This window comes from Micropterus dolomieu, unplaced genomic scaffold (genome assembly GCF_021292245.1).
Source record: "Micropterus dolomieu isolate WLL.071019.BEF.003 ecotype Adirondacks unplaced genomic scaffold, ASM2129224v1 contig_9756, whole genome shotgun sequence".
In the NCBI taxonomy this organism is placed as follows: Eukaryota; Metazoa; Chordata; class Actinopteri; order Centrarchiformes; family Centrarchidae; genus Micropterus; species Micropterus dolomieu.
The window spans coordinates 1-24,910 of NW_025738742.1; the positions used below are offsets into that span (position 1 = coordinate 1).

The following is a 24,910-nucleotide window of genomic DNA, read 5'->3' on the forward strand; positions in this document are numbered from 1 at the left end:
CAGTCGAGACTCTGGAACAGACAACAGACCTCTGCCCGAGGATCTCAAGGTACGTGCTGGTGCGTATGGGACTAAAAGGTCAGAAATATAACAAGGCGAGAGACCATGAAGAGCTTTAAAAGTGATCAATAGAATTTTAAAGTCAATTCTAAAACATACTGGGAGCCAGTGTAATGAAGCTAAAATAGGAGTAATGTGGTCATATTTCTTTGTTCTGGTTAAAAGCCTGGCAGCTGAGTTCTGGACAGTCTGGAGTCGATCAATAGATTTTTGGGTTAAACAGGTGAAAAGGCTGTTGCAATAATCCAGGCGTGATGAGATGAAGGCGTGTAAAATGGTCTCGGTGTCCTTAAAAGTTAACATAGATCGAATTTTAGGTAAGCTTTAGGTGAGTAGAAGTGCTTAAGAAAAGGAAAGACGCTGCTCTTGTAGGTGGCCTTGCCTGGTGGACTTGCACAGGAAGACTCGCTGGTCTTTACCCAAGTAGGTCTTCACACAAGGAGCTGACGCTTCAGTAATGGGTTTCAGTGAAGTAGTGTGAGTCTAATTGCATACTCCGGATTACCAAGACAAAAGGTTGGTTTCAGTGGGTGGGACACACACCCAGTTGTTTGAGCTCGCTCAGCCGGCCTTCAGATTCTAGTGGAATGCTCCGTAAAGTGCAAGGTGATAGCACATCAAGAGTAACAAAAAAGAGTAATGTATTACCTCACTGCTGCAACCTCTTCCTTGCCCAACAGTGCTTTCCTGTGTTTGAGAGTGCAACAGGAGTACAAGTACTTTCTGTTATGGGCTTTTGATCGCCCTCCGGATTACGAAGACAAAAGGTTTGTTTCAGTGGATTGGACACACACCCAGTTTTTTGAGCTCGCTCAGTTTTGGCATTTGTTTAGTTAGAACATCCAAAAGCAGCACACAAGTTTGGCATTTCCACTGTTTGAACTGGTCAGAACATCACTTTAAGATGGCGACTTCAGGAATGAACCTACTGTAAATTACAGCTCTGAAATTTACGAGTTTAGCAAAACAAAAAGGCAAACAAGACTTTACTTCAGTGTAACATCTCTGGTCTCTCTTTTTTCATCTCTTGTTGAATGTACTTTAGCATGTGAAAGCGAGCTGTACCCAGCATGCCGTTTGGTGGTGTCTTTCTCAAGTCGATCAGATAAACGGTTCTCGAGATATGTGAAGGACAGACAGGGATTCCTTCCTTTTATAGTCGCACAAGAACAATATAGAATATTGCAAGTCTTATTTTAAAATAGTTAACATCTGGTGTGACTAACGATATGAATTCTCTCCATCCCCACAGGCAATCAGTGGCCAGGCCATAGACCGACACCTCCTGGGCCTCAAGATGCAGGCGGGAACAGAAAAAATCTCCATACCTGATCTCTTCACAGACACAGCCTACGCCAAAGCCTTACACTTCCAGCTATCTACAAGTCAGGTACGGGCAGGGGTTGAAAGAAAACAAATATATCACAGCAGGGCTCAACGTTAAACTTTTTGTGCAACTGGCCGCACTGGGCCAGTCGGTTTGAAACTTACTTACCCTCCTACCAAAAGTTATTTACTAGTGTTACAACAAAACCAAAGACATATAAGTTATGTTATACTGTTAACATGTTTAATCGCTTATTAAATACATCCTGCATATAAAAAACTAAAATATAATCACAGTTAAAATTACTAAAACTAAAAAAGGTTACCAAATCAATTTCAACTTTTAAAACAAAACATACTAACAGACTCAAACATGACGTGCTCTCCGGCTGACTGCCACTTCATAAAGACATTTACACAGTCGCCTCTATCCTGATTGACAGGTTGCCATGGTAGCGACCTGGGGGAAAGGGTTTACTGAGGCAATAATTCAGAAGTAGCAAAATTTCACAATTATTTCTAATGAAACTGGACTTCTTTTTGCAACCAGCGGACTTGCAGCTTTAAGTTCCGTCTGCATGGTTTCACTTTCAGACTCAGAGGTTGCCGCTTGATTGAGATTAGAGAAATTTGGTAACCACTCGTCACGTCACTACATATCTGGATTGGGCGCGCCAAGAGCTGCAAAACAATTGCATGATTGTAATTTTTTTTTTTTTTTTTTAAATACTAATGTTTTTGAGTTACTAGTAGCTGTCCCGACGTTACTTTTTACTGGCCCCGGGCCATCTGGCCACTGTTATTGTCAAGCCCTGCGCAGTAAAGAAATACTTGCTTAGTGACAAAACATCTCTATCAGTAGTCCAAAAAAGTAGCAGTTGATAGTAAACAAAACTGTTAACTAACCACTACATTCTCATTTCTTTACAAGGTGCCATCCAAGACTGACTGCGTCATGTGTTTTGGCCCTGTTGTCCCAGACGGATACGGCGTGTGCTACAATCCCATGGATGATCACATAAACTTTGCAGTGTCGTCTTTCAACACCTGTGAACAAACGAATACAGCGCATCTGGCCCAGGCCGTGGAGAACGCACTGTTGGACATGAGGACATTGCTGGAACAAAGCCCAAGAGCCAAACTGTGAAGCTCTTTTATCCAAGGAGGGTTAAATCAAGTGGGCGCTGCAGGGCTAGTCTCAGCAAAGGGCATTAGTGACATTTAGATGACTGGACCCCACACCGTGTGCAAGACTACCATGTTCCAGATGGTAGTCTGAATCAGTATTACCAGGTGATTATTGATCAACATCATGCACTTTAAATGATTCTGTGATACCTGCTGTGTAATGACTGGGAGGTTTAATGCACAGGCATATTAAATTAATAAATGAGAATGAAACATCATTAACAGACTGTTACTGTACTTTACCACACAAATTTCCCTGTTTTGGATAATAAAGTTTACGGTAATCCTGAGAAATGATCTTGTTGATGGATGTGTATGGATATTTCATCATTTTTATTAACAAATACTGTCTGTGTTGCCACAAACTGGTTTATGCCGCTGTTCCTTAGACCTCCATTGTTGTCTAAAAGCTATGAAAACCACTGCTGCATTACAGTGAACATGGCCAGCTTGGTTTACAATGGCATTTTATATTTGTTCATCTGCCTATTGTTAGATGGGTGAGACACTGGACTTTTACCCTGGAGTCTGATGTTTGTTTCCTGTGTGAAGAAAATAGTCAACGTTGATTTGTTTTTGTTTTTTTACTTACGTAAGTAACATTACTTATTTGAACCCAAACCATGATTACATTTAGTTGATGCTTTTATCCAAAGCGACTTACAATTGCTATTTATGTCAGAGGTCGCACGCCTCTGGAGCAACTAGGGACGCTCAGGGACATATTGGTGGATGTGTCACAGTGGGGAATTGAACCCAGGTCTCTCACACCAAAGGCATGTGTCTTAATGTGTTATCCACTGCACCATCTCCATCCCCATAATGTTTTCCTAAACATAATCAAGTGTGTTTTTTTTGCTTAAACCTAACCAATCTGCGACCATCTCACGTCAACAAAGTGTTTTATTTTGAAACTCCAACCAGCTGTTGCATATTTATTATTGAAAAATTGACACTAAAGGGGTACCCAGGGTGAAAAGCGACACTTGAAGGGTCTTGACCAGGCGTCCATAGGGTAATGTGTTTATACTAAAGGGCCGTATCAGAAGTATTATTGTTTCCATCTTTACTGAGCGTTTTTAATTTAGTTTCTTCACCTCACACTTAGTCCATGTGCACAGATTGCTAGACTGGTATTGCTCCACCCTGTTTATGGCATTAGTTTATTCATCTGTGCGCTCTAATTTCCACATATTTAAAATTTCTACCATATGATATCCATAGGGCTCTGTGGTACTGCAAGAGTCAGAATCAAAACCTACAAACAGGATCTTTGTTGATTTTATCAGAGTATGTCATGTTTGAGTTACTGTCATATTGTCTTTTTTGCAAAGTGCCAAGCAGTGTGATGGTTTGTTGTTCAGTACTTCCTTCCAAATGAAAGTTGTTGTTTTTTTAAGTTTTAGGGTAGCACCACCACCAACTCATTTTTGTTGAATGTTCAGTGGGTGGGAGGTGGTTAATGAAATGAGTTTCTAAACAGCTGACACAACAGATTAGTCACTTTGGCTTTTACTGGTACTGAAGCAAAGTATGCACTCTACTTTGAAATAAGTGCACTTTTGTAAACATACCCACATGTGGTGGTTTCTCAGACGAGACGGAGAGCATCCTGTCCATGTCACAACAGAAGGCCTCAGCGCAGCACTGAGACACCTGATTCACCCTTTCACTTCTGCATCTGGCAGCTGAAAACTGACTCACCCTGAACTCAACCCAACTGGCACTGATGGATTAATGTGTGTCTCTCATTTTACGACTGTAGACATTTTAACTCCTTTTTATACTATTGGCTAGTTTAATCTACAGCAATGCATCATATTCTATAGGATCATTATATGTTTAGCGTGGCTGTGCTGTGAGAACCACGTATCTGCCCTGTTTTCAGCTTTGTGACGATGCATTTTCCAACTGATTCAAAGGGGGTTTAAAAAGTTGGAATTTTTTCAACCCATGAAGCTTCATCTTTCAGTTTTTTAACAAACAAAATTAAAATCTCCAAGATACATGTTTTTTATTGGAGAGGAAAGGGGATGAAAGATTTACAAAATACAACATTTGTCTCTGAGGTGTAGTGAAGTACAAGTATAAAGTTGCATACTTGAGTAAATATACTTTGGTACATTACACCACTGCAATCACATAGCTGTTTCACCCTGTTTGTCTCAAGTAGCAGAAATGCTTTTTTTTATTTGACAATTTGAAATAAAAACTGCTGTAAGCTAATTAAACAAAAGACTACCTGAAATGTTAAGGAAGAAGAATGAGATAGAATTTTAAATGTTATCACCTGACAATGACCTGACCATGTTTTGTCTGGATTAATTCACATAATCATTTATTTCATAATGTCTTCATTCGTTCATTTATTTATTTAATATTGGCCACTTTGGGCCTCCATAGCTTTGAGTGTTGTCATTGCTGTCTGGTATGCTTGATTCCATTTTTGGTGTGATAAGTGTTTTTGATTGAACAGTGGCAGTCTTTGAATGTATGCTGTATTATTGACTACTATGCAGAAACATCCTGTGTATTTAAATAGATTTCTGTATAGCCCGTTACAGAAGAGGAATTATACTTTCTGTTGTGAAATGTTACTGTCCATTACTAATGAAATCCTGTTCTGCGCCTCCTGCTGAGACGTTTCCCTTTACATGTAATCTTCCTGTTGCACTTCTGTAACTCGGTGGCCTCAGCTTCTTTTCCCTTTTTCACTTTCCTCTGGTAAACTGCCCACTGACAGGATTATTTTGAGGTATATGTGAACTGGTGGAAATCTCACTCTCAAAACAAGAAGTTCTGACTATGTATTTAACTATATACTTTAAGTCTCTATTAAAGATTATGAGCTTGTTTCTTACACGTGTTTGGCTTATGTAAAGCACAGTCTGGATGGAAAACAGAAGGATGATAACACAGACATGAGTCATGTAGGTATTATTAGTACAATTAAAGAGAGGGGGACAAATTTAGAAGTTGTTGCATTCCAGTCAGCCCTTTGTCTGCATTCCTAAGGATTTGAGGTTGTGCAGAATCCTGATTTCTTTCTACAGTACAGCTGCCACTGTAACCCATGAGAATTAGTCATAATAAATAAAGTGTAGTCTTGATGAAGGGCCAACACGCTGAGATACTAAAACTAGCTTTTCCAAGCAACAAGAGTACAAGTTACGAGGCATGTCTGATCTGGCCACAGTGATTCATGGTTACCAGAAAGCAGCCTCTCCTTTTCCTGCGTCGAGGTCCACATGGATTTCACAATCATTGTAAGTTCTAACAGGAAATGGATTTTCCAAGCATGCATCACTGGCTTCTTTGGAGGGGAGTGTTGCTTCAGGGAGTAACTTGACACTGTGACTTTTTTTCTCTTTGATTCTTCGCTCATGTAGCCTTCCAGTTCCATTAATTCCCTGCGTAAGATCCATAACAACCAGTCAGACTTCCTAATGTAAGCTTTTGAATCAAGTGTCATCACCGGGCAATTTGCTTCTATGATGAAAGTGATAAATCCATGAAGACTTGCCAACAACTTTACCTTACCTTGAACGGAATAACAACAACTGACTGCAAAAGGAGGATAAAAATGATCACATGGTTATTACTGGTCTCACTGTTCTGCAAGAGCACACAAGGCCAAAACGCACAAGAAAATCGTGAGTATATCATCCTGTAACTTCTGATAGCCTGATGATTCTTATTTACAGCTGTAAAGAATACTATACTGTATAAATAGCGTACGAGTGCCCTATTTCCAAGTGAATTTTTAAAGCAAATAATATTGTATTTGAAATAAGACATGGGTCTCGACACTTGTTTACATTTACTGTATGGTGTACATGCAGCCTATTGACTGTAATCATAATCTGAATTTTTGGTTCTCACTGCTTTAAAATAGTTTTCCTAACTTGTACTGGCAATATAAATACAAACATTACATATTAGACTGCTTAATTTGCACTTATATGCAGTGTTGGGTAAATTGACAGAGGTGCAATCCCAGATCACCTCGGTACAGTATATCAGGGCCGTAGCCAGGAATTCATTTCTGAGGGTCAAAGGTAGGAGGACAAAATGTCTTCAAGATCATCTATGGTCCACTTCATTAGGTAGACCCATGTGTTTTTTCTTCCTTACTTGTCTTGAATATTGGGCAGGTTATTTGTCCATCTGGAGTCTCGGGAATGCTTCCCTTCGTGTTTTGCCTCTGACACTCATAACAGAGACCTCTGAGCGTACAACAAGACGACTGCAGCGTACACACATGCATATCCAAAGTTGTACACGGTCTCCAGCCTCTCATGAAGCTGTCGCTCTGAGCGTTGTGCTTTGTGAATGTAGCCGCCGTGCTACATGTGAGGAAGTTCTGTGCTGTAGTTTCACTGAATAGCTTTGCGTTATTGAAACTGTTTTAATACAACACTGACTGATTTGCAATTTGGTCCTGTTTGCCGCGGGAAGCGACCCCAACTCCGCTTGTGGAGCAGCGCCAGTCACAATGAATAGCCGCCTATCACTGTCCCAGGTTCTATCAAGAAGGACCCAGCTATGGTGTGTAGACTACGGGAGGCCGTGTGAGGAGATGCAACGTCAGCCTCCTGTTAAACCCCTAAACCCACAATGAGCCATAGACCTTAGGGTCCCTTTTCTTTTTCTATTTCCTTCTCCATCAGATTTTGCCAATTTAAACAACTTACCTTTTGTGCGCCTGATTAACTTTTGTTAAGTTTGCCCACTACAGGAGAATATGAAACGGGATTTAGACTTACACACTCTACAGACTTTTCTTTTAGTGCTGCTGCTGCTGCTTCTACTACTACCAGTGGAGACACCAAAATATGTGACCTATCAGAGTCTGTGACCCAAATGGGAAGTTAATCGCCAGTATGATGCTGTGAAGCGGTTGCAGTTTGATTAGGTTTAGGCACCAAAAGTACTTGGTGGGTAGTAGAAGGTAGAGTAGAGTTGAGTACTTTTTGGGCCAGTTATTGCTACATTTGCTACATTATTAAACTAATCTGTTATCTACTCTGCATTTTGCTATATTAACCAAAATTAGCTGTCATCCAAGCTGTGTGTGCACGGTTACTCAGGAGAGGTTTAGCCGGTGCGCCTGTGCCAAACATTAATGAGCTGGAGAGATGCAAACAATTCAGTTTAAGTTTGCGATTGTAACTCAATTCCAGTAAGTGCGCACTATACCACTGGTGGCCATGTTGGAAAGCAGCCTGCATTGCCCTTTTTACAAGCAGGCAGAAATACTTTCACTTTCCTTTAACTGCATGTAAAAAACGTATTTAACCATGTTGTCACACTTATTATTCCAAAAAGAGAAGATCTCTGGCCTCCACACCACTAAACTAGTGGTGGACAGTAACTAAGTGCATTTACTGTACTCAGTACGGTACTGTACTTAAGTAAATTAGAGGTATTTGTACTTGTAGTATTTACGAGTATTTTCTTTTCAAACCACTTTCTACTTCTCCACTACATCTCAGAGTGAAATATTGTACTTTTTTCTTCATTACATTTGTCTGACGGCTTCAGTTATTTTCCATGTAAAAACATTTCATGGTTCCATCTTCACAAATGTGAAGATTTGTTTTTCTTTTTGACTATTTTAATGTATTTATTTTTTATGGTTTTGAGGTTTAGACTGACAAAACAAGCACTGTGAAGGTGGCACTTTCTACAAGGTCAAGTTGTCCTGAATTCTCATGACTCTGTGGCTAAATTCTTAGAAATCACAAACATATGGTTTCTGTTCCGATCAAAAAAACAAAACCTGCAGAGTGTGCATCCTGAATCGGATGTTACTAACCCTCTGTAAACCCAGAGAACATAAAGGGATGATTCATTAATTACTTAAGTGATTTTGAGTAGTGAGCTCACTGGATGCAATGGCTCTGAATTAGTGACTGACTCTGTGGGTTCATATAGTTTCTATTTCTACTGTATTCTATTCAGATGGGTTTATAAGAAGGCCTAAGGCTCACTGGGGTCTTGGACAATATTTGATCCTCTCCAGCCCCCTATGCCAAAGATATGTCTCAAAACTTTTGCTTTGTCATACAAGTCTATTCACAAATGTAAACATAAACCAGAACAGTATTGTCTACATTTTTCTAGATGATCTTTAGTCACTAAAGACATGAAGACATGTTGAGCATGTTCTTGACCTTTAAGTAATTTTGACAAAATGTTCCTCACTCAGGGTCCACCTACTGGATTTCTTTCAGAGCTTTCAGCCACATCTCATGATGTCCTCACTATTGTTTGTCTCTTTGCTGTTGAGGATGAGGAAAGGCCTTTAAAATGTACTATGATCCTTTTCCTCAGGTGTCTTGCATTGCGGACCTAAGAATCTGACACTTACAACATCTGAGCAGACAATCCTGTCCACATGGGAAGACGACCGTTCATGCTCTGCAGTACAAGACGTGCTGATCTATGAGCTGGTGGTTCTCATAGCAGACAAGCAAGTACATTATGTAAGAGTTCATTTGTATTACACAAATCTTACCGACTTCCATAATAATCGCCTCAGCTTCTGGAATGGCCAAATTAACTTAGCTCTAATTTAATTCTGAAAATGTTTTAGGAGGAAGTTGCTGTGACGCCTGACCAGATAGGAGCTACTCACTCCTGGAACTGGACATCTCATTTGCCATTAGAGTGCGCTTCCCATTCAGTCAGGCTCACCTCCCGATACAAAAACCATACAAGCCCATGGAAACAAGAACAGAGTATTCCTGGTTAATATTAAGCTCCCTTAATTTCATATTTTCATCATCAAAACATTCGAGCTAACATTTATTACACATCTGACAGTCATGGCACTTCTATAGATGCTTATTATGGATTTTATTTGTTTGTAAGCTTTTGCAGGGAGAGAAAACTCAACAAACAAGCCAGAGGTTTTTCCACGGGACAGAGTGTTTAAGGTTGGCAGCAGAGCCACCTTCTGCTGCATTCTGCCAGTGGGGCAAACGTTTAAAAAAATGTATGCAGTTGGGTATGATGCTAATAATAATAATGACACCATCAAGATCAGCAGTCAGACATACGCCTTGACCATCCACCTGAATCAGCCGTCAGGAGACAGTGACACTGATGTAAAATGTCAAACAGACACATCTGAAAATGGGGCTTCTGCTTATTCCGGCTGTAAGTAGGACTTTTTTTAATGTATTTTAGAGTCTCAAATACGTGTTGTTAATAAATACTGGCTGTTCCTTTTTTAATTCAGACCCACCTGGTGACAAGGATCTTTGGTGTGAAACTCGAGATCTACAATCAGTCGAATGCAAATGGACAGTAGGAAGAAACACACACCTACTCCGTCCAACAGTTTATCAGCTACTTGGAAGGTACATTAAAATAATACCCGGTGTAGCCACAGGATGGAGTATGGAAGCAAAAAAGGCCGCAAGGATTTGAATCTTATGAGCAACTGACTACATAATTGTCAAATTTAATTACTTTTGAATAACAAAGGGCACATATCCAATTTAGCATTGCAATCTTAACATTGTTGGACTGTTGGACAGTTCAATCGAAGATCCATGTGTGAATGGTGTCTCCCTGTGACACCCTTTGTTTTGTTTTTTTACCAGAAACAGATATCTAACTCAAGGTCACGCAGTTTCCTGTTAAAAACAATGGGGCTTACCAGGAGTCCCTCGTAGGGATCCTTTCCATGAAGTTGTCAGACACCTGATATAACAGTCTGAGCCTGTCGTGGCAAAAAGAAGCACAATGACTGTGGAAGTCGATTTGAAGGGCACAATTCCCCTTAAGGAATATGTTGAAGCCACTGCAAACGGTTCGCAACTGCCAGTTGAAGCATCACCTGAATGGATTTCAAAACTTTTTGTACCTACTAGTCATTTTGACTACAAAATATGTGAAAATAGGACCCAGGTTATTCAGTTTAATAAATCAGGTGTTCAGTTGCTTACATATTTCAAATGCATGGCCTTCCTTTGCTTTTGTTTTTGGAAGTTTGGTCCTGGTTACCTGTATGTTTATGTTTTGGTAGAGAATCATGCAATTTACCTGTATCAGACTAAACTTTGTTGGCATTTGTATGACAGTGAGTGTGCGGAGAACAGCTGTTCTCAAAAAGTGCAAGTGGTTGAAGGTGAAAGAAACTGGACGTTAACAGCACAGAATGAGCTTGGGAAAGTGGAGCTCCAAGACCGTGCAGACCTGACTAAAAGAGGTATACCTTTTTAAAAAATGCATTTTTGTGGTTGAATGCTTATTTGACTATTGACATGTCTGTTTAATCATTCAATTGGACTTGTTTGTCTTTTCTTTCAGTGCACATGTACGCTCCACAGGGAGTGAGAGCTCCCACTGTGAATGCCAGAAATGTTAGCCTGGAGTGGAAGTGGGCAGTGCAACAGTACAATAATCTCAATATAACATGCCAATTAAACGTTAGCCATGGTGGAACACATACCATAGTAAGTTGGCAAAGGGAGGCGGGTGAGATATTAGCAAGGTTTTTAAAGCCACATCCTTTTCTAAACTGCACTAACATGATCTGACATCATCATATGTTAAGTATTCACATCTGACTTCTTTGGGATTACTAGCTTTCACATTGCACATATTATTTGTAACTCACACTGTGAACCTTTGCAAACATTTTATCATATTTATTTACTATTTTATTTTATATTTATTCTTCTTGACTTGCAGTACTTATATCACTTTATAGTTATTTTCTACTTACCATGTTTATTGTTACGCACAAAAACACCAAATTTCATGTAAATTTCAAGTGAAAACCTAGGTGGCAATCAACCTGATTCTTGTCCGTATTGTGTTTCCAGAGTGAAAACTTTGGAGTTGGCCTTAATTTTGCAGTTTTGAAGGACCTGAAACCAAACTGGAAATATAATGTGGTAGTACGATGTAGAACCACTGCACATTTCTGGAAATGGGGTGATTGGAGCACAAGTGTCAACTTCCACACAAGGGGTGATGGTAAGTATTGATAAAAGCAAGCAACAAGCTTTTAACCATTGTGGGCACTTTATTACTGTTTACATTTTCTGGTCACTGATTGTCTAGTTGTCCCACAGTTCCAGATGCTCTTGATGTGTGGATGCAAATGATGGATAACCGAATTTTAATCATCTGGAAAGTAAGTCAGATGAGTTGGTACCACTTTCTAATAAATTTTCTAATAATAAATAAGCTCAACAGATCAGTTTAATAAGAACATTTGGGTTGCCCGGGAGTTTATCCTCCTCCAGCAGGATACTTGTCTTTTCATCAGCTAGACCCCTCCAACAGACCAATTGACCTCTGACCTTCTGGAAAAGTGCTGTAGAGTATCTGGACTAAAATCCATTTATCAACAACAAAACAGTAAAAGACTTAATGGATCACTTTCATTTCAGATGACTTACTGACTTCTGCTGTTGACTTATAAAGCGAGAAATGTGTAGGCCTAACTCTTGTTACTGAGAACTTATTAACATTTATAACTGCAGGCAGGATAGCTTGTTAGAAAGTGACTCACATTTCCCTTAAGTAATGGCTTAATTACTCAACACATTGTCACTTCCAGCGTTAGTTAGTAGTAATATATGTGCAATATCTGGTTAGACTTTCAAAATAAAACTAGTAGTTGTGAAACAGCACAATTTGGTTAGGTTTAGGGAAAGATCAGGGTTTGGGTTACAATAACTATGTTACTTATGTGAGTTAAGTAATATTAGTGCACTGATGCTAAAGGGCTTTCCAGTACGAAAAAAACTTGACATGTGTCCGTATGTGACGACTTGGTAGTGAGACTGGTTGAATTAATAACTATTTTCTTCTCATCATGGCAACCCAAAAATTGTTCTAATTAATGGCTTTAAATGAATCTGTGAAACATTTATGCAAATAATTTATGAACTATTAATAAAGCCATTAGTTACCATTTATAAAGGATGCCTCATTTGAAAGCTTTGCCTGTTGTCCTCTCTGCAGATGCCACTGGCCAACCAGAGTCATGGACGCATCATAGACTATGAAGTGACCTGGGCAAGGACTACAGAGAGAGACCAACAAAATAGAACCACAGTGGCTCACAACCAGCACAGTCTTGACCTCAGCCAAGACTGCATGTCATGTATCGTCACAGTTACTGCCAGGAATATAAACGGCAGCTCATCCCCATCAACCATCACCATCCCCAGCCTCAGCCCAGGTATTAAGCTAACACATCTGCCACTGCATGAAAAGTGGGGTTTTTGGCAGTTACTATATTACAGTTAGGGAATTCAGGACCAAAACCTGCGTTAATAACCTTATAAAGTGCAACGTGTTAGCTAATAGCCATAAACAGCTCAGATGCAGAGCAACATTAGTGTTGTCCTGGAGTCGTGTTGCCGCCTTCAGTCTTCTTTTCGCTCTGGTTTTGTCTGTATCTGACTCTTTAACTGCTAAATGCTCCACTATGTTCACCAGTGAGTGTCTAACTGTGTAGACCTGTCTGCTGTTTGCTGAGGCTGAGAAATCGCTTCACAGAGCTGAGGGCAACTGCAGAGTTTCACCCAGAACGTCAAATAGTAGGGATGTACAATATTGGATGATATTCGATATGCTGATATGTTCAAACTCATTTTGTCCGATACCGATATTTACACATCTTTTTTTTATTTCACTGAAGAGAACACCATGTATCTCCTGTAGTACTTTTACCCAAATATACTTATTTTTTGTAGAAACAGATATTATTAAACAAGATAATTAACATTTGATTCAACCAATTGTCTATTTCTAGCGTTTGGTCTGAATACAGCCAAGCGGCCAATTTGGCCAACTGTGGTACTGCATCTAAAAAAACCTGCAGCCTGAAAAGCATTTTCCTCATGGAGACACCTGTAAAACTGGGCAGGACACCCAGACCTGCAAACAAGGACAATTCTTACTCTTTTAATGAAGCATTTTTAAATCACTAAAATAGAATCTAATTTGCCAGAGACTAGAAAAACTGTTTTCACGTGTGTCGTTGTCTACTGTATGTGCAGGGAAAGAAACACTAATGTCCATGCAGTGAGCCACACGATGTGGAAGCAAACCAGGGAGAGAGAACACTTTTGGTGTATTTTGGTGTAGATGAATGGACTGGTTTCCAGTTCTCATAATATATTCACAGCATTCTTTAACCCCTTGACGCCGATTTTCGCGAATTCGCATCATACCTCTTCCTTGTAGACTGCAAGCCAAAATAGCACATGGATGCCCCCAATGCCTGTTGGTGCATATTTGATACGAACCTAGGAACCTTTTGCAAGCCCTGGTTTCTCATTTATGCCTGTTGTTGATTGAGACAATAGTGCAATGAAAAATATAAAATATGTTGATTAACATAATGTGCGTTGGAGCGTCGCTGCACCCCGCTAAAACTCGCCTAGGGCCATCTAAAGTTTGGGGGTATTTTAGACAGAGACCCAACTACATGGTGCTCTGTGAGCTCTGCAAATTGGAACTGGCACTTGGAGCGAAATCATCTTTGTCAAGACAGCAGCGTCGATTAATAAAACAATTATCTTTAGAATAATCATGAATAAATTAAGTCATTAGATTAATCGACTAATTTTAAAAAATGTTGTTAGAATAATCAATTTGAGAAAGGATCGTTAGGCACAGCCCTAATCCTTTGATGTGTAACAATTGATTTAACATAAATTGTGGCAAAGCATATGGCCTGTAGATAACAAATATAGTAAAATTACATTCATAACTTATTGAAGTGAAACATTACAGTGACATTAAATTTTTATCCCAGATGTTTATGGAATTATAGGATGCTTATTGTTATCTTTCAGTGACAAATAATCCCTGCAGCTATACTGTATGTTCTGGTCAAATCCAACTTTCAAAGAGTCTTCATTTTCAGACAGAACCGGAGTGTCTTGGATTATCGGCAGTGAGAGTCGCTTCAACCTGTCTTGGTCTGCCAGTCCTACAGCCAGCTGCGGCTACATAGTGGACTGGTGTCCTACCACAGAGACATGCAGCGTGGAGTGGCTGAAAGTTCCTGCCAATGAAACTAATGCCAGTATATTTTCAAGTAAGTCTTAATTTTGCCCACAAAACAGTTGCACCTATGTAGCATTACATTTCCCTGTGTAACAATACACCTTGTCATTTCTCCACCCCAGAAAACTTCAGTGACGGAGTGAGATACACACTGTCCATATATGCCTGTACCCAGGGAGCCCCAGTGCTACTAGAAAGACGAGAGGGCTATGTCAGCGAGAAAAGTAAGCTTGAATTGTTTGACTTTCCTGTGGTGCACTGGTTTGCTTCATAAATGTGTCAGTACCATAAAATTCCTTGTTTCTCCTTTCCAGGAATCGAAAATAGCCTGTTTAAATCATTAAAATCGAAACAGCGGGATTCAGATGTTGAGCTATCCTGGGAGCCTATATCTCTAAAAGAACAGACGGCTTTCATCCAAGGCTATGTTCTGTATGGTTTGGACAGCAACAACAAATTAGTCATCAATGTCAGCGAAGGTATTGTGACATCCAGCTCTTTTCTGACGATGCTATGAAGGATAAACACTCACCCTCACCTTCTGAACCTGCTAGCACGTATAAATAAAAATCAACACCTCCTCAAGATGTTTTCACTCACCTCTAGTGATTTAACATCACCTTGCTGCAGTGACTTTTGAGGCCCCATCCACACTACTCTGTTTTAGTTTACAAACGGAGAATTAAAACGAATATGATCTCCGTCCACAGCAGCGTTTTAGCTACGTTTTGCAGTTGATCTCTGCGTTAAAACAACTGAAAACACACTGCCAGTGGCCGTTCAGGTACAATGGGAATGCGCGTACCGGTGTAAACGTGATGGTCTCTTCCTAGTTACAGAAGATTTGGTAAAAGAATAAATAAATACAGATGAAGCATCAGACCATTTTTTATTTTATTTTTTGCATGCACCAATAACGAGCTGGGACTGTTAGCCTACTGAATGTAGCACGGGAGTGTGGCGGCAGAAAACGGACTGGGAGTCGTCGCAAAGTAAACGGCGACATGCGCAGTACAAGTGTAGGCAGAGAAGTGTTTTTTGAACGGTACAGAATATTTTAATAAAAATACCATGTCAAAAACTCTGTCAGTAGCATCGTGTTTCTGCTTTGCATGACTTCTAAGACCCAATCAGAGAGCCGACCGTGAGCAGCTGCGTCATCGTTTCTGAAGTCCTCCGTTTTGGTCCGTCTTCACTAAAACACCCAGTTTTGAAACGCAAAACTTCTCTGTTTTAGCTCTTTGTTTTCGGCGTTGTAGTCTGGACAGGAGGTGCAAACATAGCAACAAGTCTCCATTTTAATTCAAAAACGCAGTAGTGTGGATAGAGCCTGAGGTGTACCCTTGGGTGTGTCAGTACACCGTGATGTCACTTTTGGGTGTGATTAAAGGTGTAACACAATGTAAACAGAGATCTGTGAATGTGTGTCCAGATGAATGATGTGATTCAGGACACACTGAGCTGGACAGGAGTCCTGCATGACAAGGATTATAAATATTTATTGTGTAACTCTCAGTGATGAAAGAAGTGTTCTGATCCTTTACTTAAGTAAAAGTAGTACATACCACAGTATAAAAATATTCCAATACAATTCAAAATGTTTTTTAAGTAAAAAAAGGAGTAATCAGCAAAATGTACTTAAAGTGTCAAGGTGAAAGTGTTCATCATTATACAGATAGGCTCCTTTCAGAGTGTTATATTATTCTGTTATTATCACTAACAAATATATGTAAGAGCATTTTAATGCTGTAGTTTTTCAATGTGGAGCTAATTTTGGATATTTTAAATACTACTTTATGTAAAATCCAAATTGAAAAAGTAACTATAAGTGTCAAATAAAAGTAATGGAGAACAAATTTACATATTTTCATCTGGAATGTAATAAAGTAGAAGTATAATGTAGCATAAAGTACCTCAAATTTGTGCGGTACAACACTTGAGTGAACATACTTAGTTACGTACTTCTTCTAAAGTCTTCCCACCACCATGCAGGCACATCACATCACTTTGGTACCATAGTGCCACCATGCTATGTTTATGGACGATGGATTGAAACTGCAATATTTCTAGAACATGTACCTGATCCAGAAAAGGGTAGCTGGACTAAGTGTGGCCAATATTTTCACAGTGTGATTTTGACCCCAAAAAAAGGATAGTATGATCATAGTCCAAAATAAAATAATTACTAAAAAGACCATCAGATAAATCGTACCACTGTTTTTATATTTAAATAATTCTTTATTGGTTGATTTTTGGCCTCTAGTGGCCAGTAAAACAAGCTGTAAACACAACTTTGACATATTATTACTTTACAAAGATGGTGTACATTTTAACAAATGCATATCCAGGAGACATCGAGATTTTGCATTTACACAGTTTAGGTAAGCTTCCCCTCTGCTTTTATCTCTGTTTTGGTCTCCACCACCCCCTGAGAATAATCTGGTTCTTTAGCAGCTTAGTGCTATATTCTCCAGCAACAGCAAGTCTTTCTGCTGTTCAGTGCTGGGCAGGCAGGTGACTAGTGCAAGAAGAGGAAATGAGGTGATGTTGTTATAGAGATGATAAAGACCACGTAGGCAGGAGCTCAGGGTGAATGGATGGGTGGACGAATAGTGAACCTTATTGTAAATGTCCTGACTTCATTTCGGCAACACTTGACTTTATAGCCCCCTATTTAGCATTTATAAGCACTATATAAACATGTAATAAATGGTTTATAACACAATATTATGTAGTTAGTAAGCAGATACATATACATGTTTATTAATGTATTAGTTAGTATTAAGTGAAAAAGGGCCGATAATATAATTTAAGAGCTGATATTTTGATTTTTAAAATGATTTGGATTCCTGTCCAAACTACACTTCGAACAGGCCGATATTGAAAGCTGTTCTGTATGTGATTGCAGTCTCAACAACTTCACATGTAAACAATTGCACATAAATAACTATTTGCAACAACTGTAAACAGATGGCTGAAAGAGAATAAACGTAGGCTATGTGTATTTTACTTTACATAATCTGCTCCAATAACTACATTCAATGTAGCATATTAACATCTAGTTTATCCCTTTACCAGCACTCTTTAATAATATCCAAAGCTACGAGAAACCATTTCTCAACCACCAGCTGGCTCTAAAACATGCCATCTGGCAGCACGGTGGCCTAGTATATAGCATTGTGGCCTCACAGCAAGAAGGTCCCAGGTTCAAACCCCTTCTGTGTAGAGTTTGCATGCTCTCCCCGTGTCTGTGTAGGTTTCCTCCAGGTGCTACGGTTTGGAGGATGAATCTCGCTATGTGTATGTGACAAAATACCTTTACCTTACCTATGATAACGTTACAGTGACATGCTGTCAACATGTCTACAATGAGGACCTGCAACTTTGAGATTTTATTTAACCACAACGTTTTACATCTACGTCACACAAAGAGGAGCTACAGAAAGCCGTGTTAGATTCTTGTTCAGCTAACGTCTGCTCTGGTTTAATCATTTCCGACACGCTGACTATAACTGCAGACAGGCGGCTCGCAGATATTTAGAAAACATTAAATTATAGCTTAACTGCTCATTAATGTTAGCGCTCCTCCACTGATAAACACGGCATTAGCTTTGTTTGTTTAGCAGCGTCAGCTGCTGTAATGTTATGTGATTTTAGAGAATATTTAGAAGTGATGAACTAGGGGCAAATGAGGACCTTTCGCTAGAACTACCAGACTGTTTCAGAAATAAATCTACAATTATGTTTGTCAGCAGCGTAGCATTCAACACACATCAATCATAACATTAAACATTATGTTACTGCTGTGAGCCGAGAGGAAGCAGGGAGAGGGCAATGTAAAACAGGAGGGAGGTCCATCTATCCATCCATCCATCCATCCATCGTCAACCGCTTATCCTGCGTACAGGGTCGCGGGGGGCTGGAGCCAATCCCAGCTGACATTGGGTGAAAGGCGGGGTACACCCTGGACAGGTCGCCAGTCCATCGCAGGGGAGGGAGGTTATTGTATAAAATTGTTTTTATTATAATTATTTAAGTCAACGTTACAAAGGACCGACTCACCGCTACCACATCCCTCCGCTTGTTTCTAAGTTCCGGTAGACTCCGTTGTTTTCTTGTTTTCTGTTTTCTTCTTTCTGTGTTTTTTGTGGTGAGGCAGAGTTGCAAACAGAGGCGCTGCAGAGCTCCCTCTAGTGGGCAAACTATGCAACACTCATAGCGCCTTGAGTGGTCGAAAAAGACTAGAAAGGCGCTATACAAATACCGAGCATTTACATTTACATTCATGACATGAGAGAATGATCTGTCTCTCTATTTCTTTATCAATAGTCATATATCTGCTTTTACAAACGCTGATGCAGATTAAATGCAATTAGCTCATATCGGCTGTATATATATATATATGTATATATGTTATGTTATTATATTTCTTTACTGAGTGTATGGTAAATGTTAAATGGGGGACCTAAAGTAAAGTGTTAACTCTCTCGCTAGTGTGAGACTGTGACCTTGAAGGTTCTTCAAGATGTTTATTAGTAACAGCATTGTCTTTCCATTTGTTTAGAAAATCCTGAGGCCACCAGTCTGACAGCAAGAAACCTTCAAATCAGTTCCTACACATTCACAGTGAAGGCATTGACAGCAGTTGGAGAATGCGGCACTACATCCATTACTGTCACCTTGAAATCACTGAGTATGCTGCTTCTCTTCCCTTTCAGAGCATTATTTCTGCTTGTGTAGAAATCCATTTTCTTTTGTAAAGCCATGGAAACAAAATCAAATTATGCATTTGTTACTTTATTTGATCCCCTCCCATTTCTCGTCTGGGCTGTTTGCCAGCAGCTGATAACTTGATCAAGGCAGTCTTCATTTCCCTGGTCACCATTTTTTGTGTCCTTTCCCTCATCACTATCCTTTGCTACAAACACTGGACGCGGTAAGCAAGTTAACACATTCATTTTTCTGTGCAATTTGCTCAGTTGTTGCCTCTGATGATGCCATTTCAAGGTTCATGTGGTTGCCATATCTTGTTTGAGATTAATTTTCATGCATTCTAATTTCCAACAGTATCAAACAGAAGGTCTGTCCTCCAATCCCAAAGCCAGTGTTGACGGACAAGTGGTTGACATCACCGGTAGGACACACAGTAATTTTACACATAAAGATCAGTTAACATCTCTAACTGTGAAAACAGTTTTACAGTGTCTTTTGTGGCTCTGCAGGAAGCTTTCTAAAGTTTAAGGGAACAATTTCTTTTTTTTTGACAGAAAGCCTGTGTTAGAAACTGAAGTTTGAAGTTTTAAAGATGTGGGCATTTAAAAGGCCTAATGACAGATGCCATTGCGTGGCATTATAGGAAGTGTAGGATCCAGCGTTTTTGGAGCTTCACTGATACTAAAGACTGAAAGTCAGGATATCTCAGATTTTGATGCTTTGATTTTTAGCCATGCTAGTGGTGGCTCTCTTAATGGCAAGGTCAGTCTGTTGGTCCATAACTTTGGTCTAGACTGTAATATTTTAACAACAGTTGGATGGATTGCTATGAGATTTTGTACAAACATTTGTGGTCCTCAGAGGATACACCCTCACAATCCCATCAGCCTCAGCTGTACTTTGTGTTTAGTGCTCATTAGCACATTACCATGCTATAAGATGGTGAACATAGTAAGCGTTACCTGCTATACATAAAAGTATGTTAGCATGCTAACATTAGTATGCTCAAAGTGTGCCAGAGCTGCTACCCAGGTTGTGGACTCTTAGTCTTTTCTTACTATGTCTCTTGTAAGTCCTTAAACTTTATGGAAGTGCAACTCTAAATTGGTGGAATACCCCTTTAATATTTAGTGAAAATAAAGTTTTCCTACTATGGTGCATCATTGGTTCACAGGTCAGAATTTCTGGACACACAGCTACCAATTCAAGTAATTTTTGTTATTAATATAGTGCCAATTAGTGTTGTAGTCAAGACCGCCCAAACCGAGACTAAGACAAGACCAAGACTTTTAGGGGCTGAGACCAGTCGAGACCAAGACCGAGGGAGGGCGAAACCAAGTCAAGACCAAGACCAGTTTCCCACATTACATTCCCATTAAAATACCCACATACAAACACTAAGAGCTGAAATCAACGTAAGCATCTTTATTCAACACTGCTTTTCCATGCTGACCATCGCGGGGAGGGGTGACAGTCGTTAACGGGAACAACACATTTTTAATTAGGATTTTTAATTGGTTGCATTCAAAGCAATACGTTTTCCATCCAGTCAAAGTTAGGATGTTAACAAATAAATCAGACAGTGCAAAAGCAGTTTATTGATATTGACTGTTTTGGTCTTGACTGGTCTTGAAATAAAATCCTGAGTCCTCAGTGTCCGAGATCGAGACAAGACCAAGTGCAAATGCGGTCGAGTCCAAGACCTTCAAAATGTGGTCTTAAGACTGGTCTCGAGACCAAGACCGGTCTCGAGTACTACAACACTAGTGCCAATTAAAAAATAAGTAGACTGTACTCTTTGTAAATAATTTACATTGATCCAGCAATTTTCAGGTAGGGCGAACACTTGGCCACAGTGGCAAGGAAAAACTCCCTTTTTAACACGTAGAAACCTTGAGCAGAACCCAGACTCAGGATGGACTGCCTTTATAATAATGATAGCAATAATAATGATGATAATAATACCCCCATGAGGTAATTTTGTCTGTTTTTCAGGGTGAACACAGTTGTCGTCCTCTTGGCGTGGATCAGTGTCACCACAGTGAAGTGGATATCATGGATGTTCCAGAGCTGCAGTGTAACACAGGAGTACTAGTGAATGATTATGTCAGCCAGGAGTTTATGCCTTTTGTTTTTACACAAACTCAAAAGGGTTACTACAACCAACCTCTGAAAAAGCACCTCCCACCACCCCTCACTATACCCACTGCTGCTATCCCATCAGGGTTACCAACTTCTCCAGTCAGATGTGTATTTCCTAACCCCTCATATGACCTGATAATGCAGATTGGGGATCAGCTGTCCAATTCAGGTCCTGAGCTCATCATTGAATACCAGCCTCATAATAACACAGAAAGCTTCCCTATAAACCAGACGAAAGGGGATCCAGAGAGTCCTATGTCTTGTGTTTCCACTTACATTTTGTTACCACAGTCACCCTCCAATTAGCTGCTGCATGCACAGCCTATGTGGTACGTTATACAGTAAGTAGGATGGCTAATATGATAATGCTGCCAGAAAACACCAAATTTTATTATGTATACAGATTCATGTGAAAAATATCTCACCAACTATTGGATAATTTGCTGTGAAAATTGGAACAGACTTTCAGGGCCCTCTAATGACTTTGGTGATCCTTTGACTTCTCTCCTGGCACCATCTGCAGAGTGAAGTCTATGGGATGGATTGCCATCAGTGCATTTACTCAGGTACTGTACTTAAGTAAGAATTTGAGGTACTTGTGGTACCTGAGTATTTTTTTCAGGCCACCTTCTACTTCTACTAGGATGAATTACAATAACTTTGATCCCCTGACCTTACATCACCATCATCAGGTCAGTTTCTTTTCTTCAATACTTGTGTATGGCTGAATTAAACTGATGACATTCCCATCAGCCTCAGCTGTACTGTATGTATTGCTAATGTTAGCATGCTTATACGCTAAAGTGAGATGGTGACCAAGCCGAGTATGTTACCTCGCCTTTATCTCAAAGCCCTGCTCTGTGTAAGTACAGCCACAGAGAGCGGTTAGCATCGCTGACTCTCAGCCTTGTTATGTCCATAAGGCTCAAATGCAACTGGATTTCTTCTTCTTCTTCAGTTCTGACTGACTGGTGGGGAGTCCCAGGGATTTAACCTCTGTCCATCCAGAAGTGCTTTTGTGAATGGTTGAATAGCTTGTCGTGTCCGACCATTTCTGTAACTTTCTGAAAGACCATCCTACATCGGTCAGCTGTGTAGAGGTAAAAAAAAAACAAAAGAAGCCAGGGTTTGATCTTCTCTCTCTAGTCATTTTTCACGTTAACGTGAGTACAACACTGTGAATGTCTTCCAGGAGAGACTTTCTGGAAAATGTATTCAATTGTGGTGGTGGTGTCATTTATTAGTCTTTCTGGATCTTGTTTCTATCAGTTTTGGACTCTCATTGAGGTACTTATGCTCCTTTTGTTTTTGTTTGTTGTTTGAAGTTTAGTTGCCCTTTGACTTTGCTGCTCTGGATATACTATGACCTGGATGACTGAGAATCTTCACAGACATACTTTTAGACTTGTTATTTCACAAATCATCATTAATAAAATAACATAGACTGAGTTACTGTATAATATATAATCTTGACTGTAATGGTTTGGTTGAGGTTTTGCCTGTGTATTTGGGGTATACTGTATAAATGTATAAATAAATTACAGGAATACATTTAACCTTTGAACCACAAAATAAAATGAGAAAAAGTATCCTGTCTTAATTTGGGGTGTTGGTCACTTTTTTTTTTATAGTAAGTATCTAATATAATATAATATCCTTCTTGAAAAATCCATTTGCAGCTTGAGTTCAGTAACGATTGTGAAATCACTGGAGTGACACGCAGGGAGTGCTTTCTGGTTACCATGAGTCACAGTGGCCAGAACACACATGCATAACTTGCACTAGTAGAGATCATAGAGTTTCCAGAGACAAAATATGTTGGTAAAATGTTGCAGAAAACAAAAAATATTTCCATTAGATGAAATGGCGCAGTCTTGTTGGGCCTGGCCACTGAGCACACTGACTTAATGTCTTTTGTCTGGGAATTCCAGTTTCAAGTTTTAGCAACCAACAAAATAAATAAATTGATAAATGAATTATTTTCCCATCAGAATTTAGTTGTGTGTGTAGAGGTTGTGGAACAGCATCTAAGATTTTGTGATCGTAAATTTTACATACAGAATTTGATCAATTTAATACATAACTTAAAAAATACAAACGTTTTAGAGACTTTCTTTTTAGTATCTGGTGAGAATTTTCTGAGGGGGGAGCAGTGTCCGTTATTCTTTTGACCTTTATATTTCAAAAGTCCTTGTTACGGACGGGGAAAAAAAGAAGAAAATCCTTGTTACAGCCCTGCATCTTGGGTATAAATGGAAATGGAATTTTTCACATTGATCAACAGAAAAAGACTTTTGAAGCGATCCTATGTGACTTTTGCTGAACAGCGACCACTGTGGCCTCGTGCTAATTACAGGATAACAAAATATGCTAAAACAGAGTATTAATAGCACAAGTAGAGAAAACTCATGAAGTCAGCAAAATACCATAATAATGTTAGCTACACAACAATACGTATCAAAAGTTTGCTAACACAACAGGAGACACCTTAAGCTACTGGTCAGCATTTCCACTATAGCACCAGAATCCCTGAGTGTATTATACTGAGCAAAGGACTTCAAAGGGCACTTCATTGCTTATGAATTCAGCATTTCATATATGAAAGAAGATCGGGATTGTGGGTAAACAGGCCTTTTCAAGTCCAGCCACAAATTCTCGATTGAACTAGACTGAGGGATGTTCACTGACTTGGAAATGTTTTTTCTATCTGTCCCTTGTGATTCATGCTTTCCATAACCTCTAAATGGAGTTGCTTCAGACTCCTCCCCTACAGTGGGGGAAAAAAGTATTTGACCCCTTGCTGATTTTGCAGGTTTGCCCACTTACAAAGAATGCAACGATCTACAATTTTAATCATATGTACATTCTAACAGTGAAAGACAGAATCCCAAAGAAAATTCCAGAAAATCACATCATATGAATTTATAAAAATTATCGTGGAATTCTGGACCAACATCTCCTTCCCTCAGTGAGAGAGCTGAAGATGGGTCGAGGATGGGTGTTTCAGCACGACAACGACCCTAAGCACACCGCCAAAGCAACAAAAGAGTGGCTGAAGAAGAAGCACATCAAGGTTCTGGAGTGGCCTAGCCAGTCTCCAGACCTGAATCCAATTGAAAATCTTTGGAGGGAGCTTAAAATTCGAGTTGCCAGGCGACAACCTCGGAACCTGAATGATTTGGAGGCTGTCTGCAGGGAGGAGTGGGCCAACATCCCTGCCGAAATGTGCACAAACCTTGTCACCAACTATAAAAACCGTTTGACATCTGTGCTGGCCAATAATGGCTTTTCTACAAAATATTAACATGCTGTTTGTCCAGGGGGTCAAATACTTGTTTTTCCTCATCAGATGGTTATCAATTTTTATAAATTCATATGATGTGATTTTCTGGAATTTTCTTTGGGATTCTGTCTTTCACTGTTAGAATGTACA

The 24,910-nt window shown here is 39.6% G+C and overlaps 2 protein-coding genes across 5 annotated transcripts; both read left to right on the plus strand.

The window, feature by feature from the left end:
• Positions 1-1,312: 1,312 nt before the first annotated feature.
• Positions 1,313-2,864, plus strand: LOC123965458 (carnitine O-acetyltransferase-like; the record flags this gene model as incomplete). Its single annotated transcript, XM_046041977.1, is given in 2 exon segments — positions 1,313-1,450; positions 2,318-2,864. Coding segments are annotated over 2 exon segments (354 nt in total), but the record flags the coding sequence as incomplete, so codon positions are not given.
• A 3,087-nt stretch (positions 2,865-5,951) lies between these two features.
• On the plus strand, positions 5,952-23,077 carry LOC123965459 (leukemia inhibitory factor receptor-like). Of its 4 annotated transcripts, none has more exons than XM_046041978.1 (17): positions 5,952-6,227; positions 8,911-9,062; positions 9,173-9,326; positions 9,451-9,738; positions 9,821-9,941; positions 10,668-10,795; positions 10,897-11,042; positions 11,415-11,568; positions 11,667-11,728; positions 12,565-12,784; positions 14,465-14,653; positions 14,745-14,846; positions 14,937-15,101; positions 19,187-19,315; positions 19,462-19,558; positions 19,690-19,756; positions 21,331-23,077. In XM_046041978.1, the coding sequence occupies exons 1-17, from the start codon at positions 6,086-6,088 to the stop codon at positions 21,781-21,783; spliced, it is 2,769 nt and encodes a 922-aa protein (XP_045897934.1). In that variant the 5' UTR covers positions 5,952-6,085; the 3' UTR covers positions 21,784-23,077. The 4 variants fall into 4 exon arrangements, with proteins under 4 accessions (XP_045897934.1, XP_045897935.1, XP_045897936.1 ...); XM_046041979.1 differs by having other exon boundaries at positions 19,465-19,558; XM_046041980.1 differs by having other exon boundaries at positions 14,480-14,653.
• The last annotated feature ends 1,833 nt before the right edge of the window (positions 23,078-24,910 follow it).

Bases quoted from the DNA above. Each gene is read 5' to 3' on its own strand.
- LOC123965459 (XM_046041978.1), top strand. From the start codon at position 6,086: ATGAAGACTTGCCAACAACTTTACCTTACCTTGAACGGAATAACAACA. The intron at 12,785-14,464 runs GTATTAAGCTAA...CAACTTTCAAAG, and splicing joins CATCCCCAGCCTCAGCCCAG to AGTCTTCATTTTCAGACAGA. The intron at 14,654-14,744 runs GTAAGTCTTAAT...TCTCCACCCCAG, and splicing joins TAATGCCAGTATATTTTCAA to AAAACTTCAGTGACGGAGTG.